The sequence below is a fragment of the Triticum urartu genome, unplaced genomic scaffold (genome assembly GCF_003073215.2).
Source record: "Triticum urartu cultivar G1812 unplaced genomic scaffold, Tu2.1 TuUngrouped_contig_6232, whole genome shotgun sequence".
In the NCBI taxonomy this organism is placed as follows: Eukaryota; Viridiplantae; Streptophyta; class Magnoliopsida; order Poales; family Poaceae; genus Triticum; species Triticum urartu.
This window is the reverse complement of record NW_024116976.1, coordinates 989-8,561: the sequence shown is the minus strand read 5'-3', so window position 1 is coordinate 8,561 and position 7,573 is coordinate 989. Positions and strand designations below refer to the sequence as shown.

Genomic DNA, 7,573 nt, shown 5'->3' with positions numbered 1-7,573 from the left:
CAGCCCCAACACCGCCAAGCCCACGCACGCCGACTCCGTCGACGCTGGAGGCCGCCCCCGCCGTTTGGTGCGTTGCCCACGCGTCCTCTCTTTTTTTTATACGCCGAACTTTTCATCTGATCGCCGAACTGTGCCAAGGTGATCGACGAATTGGGCCGCTGATCGCCGGACTTGTGGCTTTTTTTGTGAGCGGGAATGATCAAGTTTGAATTTGCTGCGACTTGGAGGGCGGCGTTTGGGGGCGTGGCTGGGAGCTAGATCGCCCCCATGGCCTAGAAAGCGTCGGGCGGGCGCCCGAAATAGCGCCGGCCTATGCGCTGGGGGTCGAACGAGTGAAGATGCTCCTACGTAGTAGACTCTTCGTGTGATCTTCGATGATTCTGTCCAGCCACGGAACAGAAACGGGTGCAAAGTCACCGCATGTCCAGTCCAGAGCACTTGTTACCTCGCTCAAGCACGATATGCTCCAAGTTCAAGATACTTGGTGCAACTTGCTCTAAAACACCGAGACTAACGTGCTTGGCTGCAGCAATTTGCCAATCGAATCAGTAATCATAGAGGTTGTTAAACGAGCTGTCTGCCGCGAGAATCGCGCAGGAAACAGTCAAAAGTCCACGATGTCAATTTTTTAGGCGAAAAATCCACGATTTCGGTCAAGTTCGATCTGGGGCATCCCTGGCCATGAGCCCACCCTGTGAGCCCAGCTAAGGCAGTTGACTGACTTGCCTGCATGCAAGTCAACCCACGGCGCCCCCATGTCCATGTGATCTTCCCCAGCTGGGTAAGTGTGCTGCATATGCTCAAGTTCTTCTTATATAAAGCGAAAACTTGTCTTAGACGTATACATTATATTGTGTTCTAGTGTGTAGTCTTTGGCACAAGAGAAATGGCATCCCGGTGGCTGTTGTTGCTTCTTCTCGGAGTCGCCGGCTGTGGTGGCGGCGTTCTTCAAGTCCAAGGCCAAGTCCAAGGCATGGCCGCTGCCGCTAGCTGCACAGACATTGCTTCATCAATCACTCTCTGCCATTTTGCTTCATCAATCAGTCTCTGCCGTGTGCCCACATGTAGGTTTCATAAGCATAGACTGCGGTCTCCCGGGGGAGACGGGCTACGCGGACAACACCACCAAGCTCTGGTACACCCCGGACGCCGGCTACACTGATGCCGGCACCAACCGCAACATCTCCCCTGAGTACCAGGCAGGTAAGAGCTGGCGTAATGTCCGCAGCTTCCCTGATGGCGTGCGGAACTGCTACACGCTTCGGTCCCTCGTATTCGGGCTCAAGTATCTCATTCGGGCCATGTTCATGCACGGCAACTACGACGGCGTCAAGAGGTGGCCCATTTTTGACATTCACATCGGCGTGAACTACTGGCAGACTGTGAACATAACAGACGGCGACATGCCTGTGATTGCCGAGATCATCACTGTCATCTCCGGGGAATCCGTCCAGGTGTGCCTCGTGAACACCGGTTCCGGGACACCGTTCATCTCCAGCCTCGAGGTGAGGCCTCTGAAGAACAAGCTCTACCCGCAGTCGGACGCGTCCCAAGCACTGGTTCTCGTCGCGAGGGCCAACATTGGCTCCGATAAATCCATCAGGTAATTAGAATTGGATACATATATATGTCTACGTAACATATATGTGTGTTGATGGGTGTGGAACGGTTAATCTGCCCATGGATCAGGTACCCCGACGATCCACATGACCGTATATGGATCAAGTTGCCCACGGGGTATGGATGGTCGCCGATCTCAACGACCTACGAGGTGCAGAACGACGTCAATGACGTTTTCGAGGCACCATCCGCCGTGACACAAACCGGAGTAACGTCCATCAACTCCTCCAGACCCATCTTTTTCACCCAGGATGCACAACCCAATGGCAACGCCAAAGATCTAGTGCCCGGGTACGTAGAACTCTACTAAGTACTAACTATTCTTAGATATTTCACAAATTGCATATCCGTCATCCGTGGGATCCAAATCCATCTCCTTCCCATGTTTTCAACTCTGTATTTTATTGCGGAGGAGCGCATGCAGTTCACCAGTATCAGATCATCATCTCCATTTTCTGCTCGATGTAATTATTGTGAATGGGTTTATGCAGTTAACCTGATAATTAGACACTTGAAAATAGACCCAAAATGGAAGTATCCATAAAGAAAATTATATGCAGGTACGTTTTCATGATGTACATGGCAGAGCTGCAACTTCTTCCGAGCAACGCCCTCCGCCAGTTCTACGTCAAGCTCAACGGCAAGCTCTGGAACACCAAAACTCTCGGCCTGAAGTACCTCGAGACGACTGTCATGTACAATGAAAAACCTGATTACGCCTCCCACCAATACATCTTCTCATTGGAGGCCACCACCAACTCCACGCTCCCGCCCATCGTTAACGCCCTTGAGACCTTCTCCGCCGTTCCGACCACTGGTATATCCACTGCAGCTCAGGAAGGTAAGCAATTATGCCTTTTTTATAGAAGAAAATGGGTTTCTTTTCCCCCGGTTTCATTTATTTAGAATAAACCAGACATCATCGCTCACACTACTCTGATCAAGACAGAGTCCGCGGTTATGGTTAGAATCATGTGGATGATTCATGAAGCTAGTATTTCAACATATTTATGTATATAGATCAAGGAAAAGAAATAGCACGCTACAACAAAATAGCGGCGGCCTCAGAATATGCTATTAGCGTGCTATATCGCGCTATAGCGTGCTATTAGCGAGACGTTGTACACTGATTTATTTAGCGAGAAAATTCTCAATACGCTATAGCGTGCTATTAGCAATGCTATATAGCGCGCTATTTTTTCCAGTGATATAGATCCCTGAGCCTAAATAGTTTATTTATGTGTTGCTACCGAGAAATGCTACAGTTTCTGCCATGACGACCATCAAGGACAAGTACCAAGTGAAAAAGAACTGGATGGGCGATCCTTGCGCGCCCACGAATTACGCGTGGAAGGGATTGCATTGTAGCTATGCTGTTTCTACCCCACCAACTATCAAAGGCTTGTGAGTTATTTTGATTGATATATTTTTCAATTAAAACCGGTACCGCACTTTTTACGGGAACCGGTACTGTATTAATAGTAGCAGTGACCGGAATTATCTGAGCCTTTGTTGTATACACACAATGCAGGAATTTATCTTCCAGTGGTCTGAGTGGCAACATTTCATCTTCTTTTGCAAGCCTCAAAGGTTTACAGTACTTGTAAGTAGGATGTTGTTAGCCAACTATTTCACACATTGTATGCTAATTTGTTTGAGAAGTACAGTAATAAGTTATTTATCCGTGATCTCGCTAATTGGCAGGGATTTGTCACACAACAATCTGACGGGCTCCATTCCCGACGCCCTTTCACAATTGTCATTGCTCACACTTCTGTATGTAATTTGTGACATAGTTTATAAAAGTTTTCAAAACTCATTCAACACACAACATACTTTAGTTTGACATTGGAAACTACTTTGTTTCCTTCCAGAGATTTAACAGGAAATCAGCTCAGTGGGTCAATTCCTTCCGGACTTCTCAGAAGAACCCAAGATGAGTCCCTAACAATTAGGTTGGTACCTGGTACATTCTAGTAGAAGAATTTTCCAGTGAGATTCCTCAGATCTCATGTGATCTTTTTCTTCAAAAAGCACCATATATCTTACTTGATCAACATTACCATTTACTCGTCTTCTCTTCTGTTGCCAGATATGGTAATAATACAAATCTCTGCAGTAACGGCAACTCATGTCAGCTTGCAAAAAAGAAGAGCAACTCTATGGTTGCTGTCTATGTTGCAGTTCCTGTATTTTTGGTACTGATGGTTGTGCTTTTGTCTGTACTAATTTGCATGCGAAGGAGAAAGCAAGGTGAGAGGTCACTCCTAAACACATGACTTTGGACACACGAATTCAAGGTCAAGGGTTAACTAACACTGTTTGTGTGGTCGGTCTTTCAACTCTAAAGGAATAATAACCAATAGTGTAAGGCCGCAAAATGAGGAAATTAACAGGAATGGACACACCTCACTACGACTCGAGAATCGCCGATTCACGTACAGTGAATTAGAGGCTATCACGAATGGCTTCCAACGAGTGATCGGCCGAGGAGGGTTTGGGAAAGTCTATGATGGTTTCTTGGAGGATGGCACCCAGGTGGCTGTCAAACTGCTGTCTGAATCTTCCAACCAAGGAGTACAAGAATTCTTGGCAGAGGTGAGAACTAACAAAGATCTAGTCAAGTAAGTGCAATCGATGCTGCTAGATTCAGTTTCATAATGCATGTATTGTTTCGTGTTCAGGCTCAGACCTTAGCGAAGATTCATCACAAGAATCTTGTGTCCCTGTTTGGCTACTGCAAGGAGAGGGAGTCCATGGCTCTTGTCTACGAGTACATGTCTGAAGGAGCCCTAGACAAACATCTTAGAGGCATGCAGATCACTCAAATAATTCAGACTTATCCTTCGGCAACATAAATATGAGAACATGTAGCAAAAATTCCAGTACATGTGATTCACCTCTTAGTTTTTGCATCGCAGGGAGAGACAACAACACAAGAACTTTAACCTGGAAACAAAGACTCCTTATCGCCATGGAATCCGCACAAGGTAAGGTTTAAATCAAGTTTTTATACATGTAATTGAATCATTATGTATAGAAGCACACACTACAAATGTGGTGGGGGTTGAGAGCACGTGATGTGGATGTGCAGGGCTTGAGTATTTGCACAAGGGGTGCAATCCGCCCCTCATTCACAGGGACGTGAAGACATCCAACATTCTGCTGAATGCAAAGCTGGAGGCTAAAATCGCCGATTTTGGCCTGCTCAAGGCTTTCAATAACGACTGTGATACCCACGTGTCCACAGCCAGGGTGATTGGGACACCCGGTTACCTTGACCCTGAGTAAGTGCATCGTTCTAAATTCTTGTTGATTATGCTCTCAAAATCATCTTGCATGTTATTAATAGCTGAAGTAATATGCTTTGGTTGTCTCAAAAGTAGCATGACTCACCTAGGGTGATCAAATTCATAACATGCTCCCTTAAATTTGACAATTGACCTACAAACGAGTGATTGAAGCCTAAGAAAAAACATTTGATTTATGCAAGAATCAGATTGTTTTCTTGGAATTCGCTTGAATCTAATTAAGATGTCTCAACCAAACCCATGTTGCATGATTGTTCTTGAAATTAGACCCACTAATGTGTTTCATACTTATCAGGTACAATGCTACGTTTCAGCTGACCAACAAGAGTGACGTGTTCAGCTTCGGTGTAGTGCTACTTGAGATAGTCACAAGGAAACCACCCCTCCTGAACGATCCAGAGCCGATGAGCATCATTCAGTGGACGCGTCAGCGCCTTGCCCGTGGCAATATTGAGGGTGTAGTGGATACACGCATGCACGGCGACCATGATGTCAATGGCGTATGGAAAGTCGCTGACACCGCACTCAAGTGCACTGCCCAGGCGGCGGAGCAGCGACCCTCAATGACCGAGGTGGTGGCATTGTTGCATGAGTGCCTTGAGCTTGAGGCCGCGCGTAACCACATGAATGCAGGGTTCTACACGGCTGGGAGTGGCGGTAACGTGGATGGCTACGGTGGGTATGCCACTGGCATGTCGACTAATGTGAGCCAAAGTAGCTCTGCATTTGAGATGGAACATTTGGGCAGAGTACCAACAATGTCTACAGGTCCAGCTGTGAGGTGAGAAGGGGATTGGGATACTGAATGGCCTCCACCTCCAATCCATAAGTTCTTTTCCGTTTTATCTCAAGGGAATTCAAGTCTTTTCGATGATTAGTTTTTTGTTGATTAATTTTCTCACATGTAATGTTTTTTGTTGGCTTTTGTACACATGTGAATGAGAACGAGATAACGCTTGATAAAAATGTGAGAAAGAAGCTCGTTTGTCCTTTTTCTTTTTTCAAAAGCGCTGTTTAGAATATGACTTTTAACGATGATGGTGATTCTCAATTTTTTTTCTACGAGATGAAGGTGAAGATTCTCTACTCGCTAGTCTGTATGACATCGTTCACAACAATACGGGGAAACTTTGTTCTTGCCACTCTAGTTTTTGCCCACTTTATTTATGTCATTGTAGAATTTCACATCTCACTTTTGCCTCACTTAGCTTTCGATAATATATCACAGATGTCATTCCCTAGCAAAAGCAATACTTTTTCATTTCACTTTTGTGATTCTTAGATTTTGACAGTGTATCACAATTGTCACTCTGGAAAATTTGACTTCTAAACAGGTGCGTCCCCAACTACTCCTATAGAGAAGTTCAAACGGACCTACTCCAAGCGCAACACCATAAAGAGAACTTTTGGCGTTTGGAAGATGAAGCGGCAAATCTTGCTCAATATAACTACTCGATTAAAACACAAAAGATGATTGTTACGGCTAATATGACACTACACAACTACGTCCGCCTCGATGACAAGGAGGATATCCACTTTCTTCGGTGTGAGAGGGATTCGGATTATGTTCCAACTATTCCAGATAGATATAAGAAGTACATTATTCCCCCAAATGCGTCGGATGCTTCAGTACCGGCGGAAAGTGCCCCTAACATGCATTTGTTTGGGCATGAACTAGCTACCGCCATTGCCCTTAGTTGGTGAAGTAATCATATTCATGTCTTTAGATGTGTGATCATTTTGATTTGCAAACTTATATGCAAATGAAGCTTTTGTTGTATGACACACGGCAAAACTAGTTTTTCTTCTATATTATAACTCGTGTTAACTGAGAGTTTTGTTTTTGCTCTTTTCCAAAAAAATTGCTGCATATTTGGTGCTCCATGTCCCATAGAAAAGCTCACTGTACAGTAAAAATCGCAGCAATAGCTCCTGTGAAACAAAAAACTGTGATTTTTTTTGAGATTTTGCCAACACTTTATTGATCACCGATAATGTTTAAGGGAATACAAGTTGGGTCATGAGGAGAAATAAGCCACACATGGCGACCCTGATCAAGTATAGCAGCGTGTTTGGCAAGATTATGTGCTTCAGTATTCGAAGCTCTACCTTCAAAAGTAACTAGGCAACTGAAAAAGAACTAGATCTAAATATAAACTCTTTTACAATAGCCTCGTGGGAGCCTCCTCGCCCCTTTGTAATATCCTCCACCACTGTCATGCAGTCACATGCAATAACGATCTTCAACAACGAGAGATCTTCAGCTAAAGCTAATGCCTCATGACATGCAAGCATCTCCAAAGTCGTCGGGTTTGTAGTTCCGGGAAGAACAAGTGATGAGGAACCCATGTAGCTTCCATCTCTATTTCTGCAGATCGCGGCGCAGTCACCAGTTTTGCATCAGTTGACAACCCATCATCAACATGTATTTTGCAAAAACCTTCAACTTGTTGCTTCCACAGCGGATCATTAGGTCGAACAGTTCTTCGAGGAGGTGAAGGGGGGTTGATCACCTTGACAGAATCAAGTTCACTGATGAAGCGTCCAATGAACAAATGAGTAGCCATTGGACTTTGAAATATATTTTCATGTATTTCCTTTCTTCTAGAGGTCCATATTGCCCATAAAGTCGCAGCAACCCT

The 7,573-nt window shown here is 45.0% G+C and overlaps 1 protein-coding gene across 1 annotated transcript; it reads left to right on the top strand.

Annotated features, from left to right (window-relative positions):
- Positions 1-826: 826 nt before the first annotated feature.
- LOC125530325 (probable LRR receptor-like serine/threonine-protein kinase At1g05700) lies at positions 827-5,926 on the top strand. Its single transcript, XM_048694723.1, has 14 exons — positions 827-971; positions 1,069-1,603; positions 1,690-1,911; positions 2,181-2,461; positions 2,886-3,024; positions 3,152-3,223; positions 3,325-3,396; positions 3,495-3,575; positions 3,713-3,873; positions 3,971-4,218; positions 4,305-4,431; positions 4,542-4,610; positions 4,715-4,907; positions 5,227-5,926. Exons 1-14 carry the CDS (start codon positions 887-889, stop codon positions 5,714-5,716), a joined length of 2,775 nt encoding a protein of 924 aa, XP_048550680.1. The 5' UTR covers positions 827-886; the 3' UTR covers positions 5,717-5,926.
- Positions 5,927-7,573: the final 1,647 nt, after the last annotated feature.

Coding starts and splice junctions, on each gene's coding strand:
- LOC125530325 (XM_048694723.1), top strand. CDS start 887: ATGGCATCCCGGTGGCTGTTGTTGCTTCTTCTCGGAGTCGCCGGCTGT. Junction 1,912..2,180: donor GCCAAAGATCTAGTGCCCGG/GTACGTAGAACT, acceptor AATTATATGCAG/GTACGTTTTCATGATGTACA. Junction 4,432..4,541: donor CCTAGACAAACATCTTAGAG/GCATGCAGATCA, acceptor TTTGCATCGCAG/GGAGAGACAACAACACAAGA.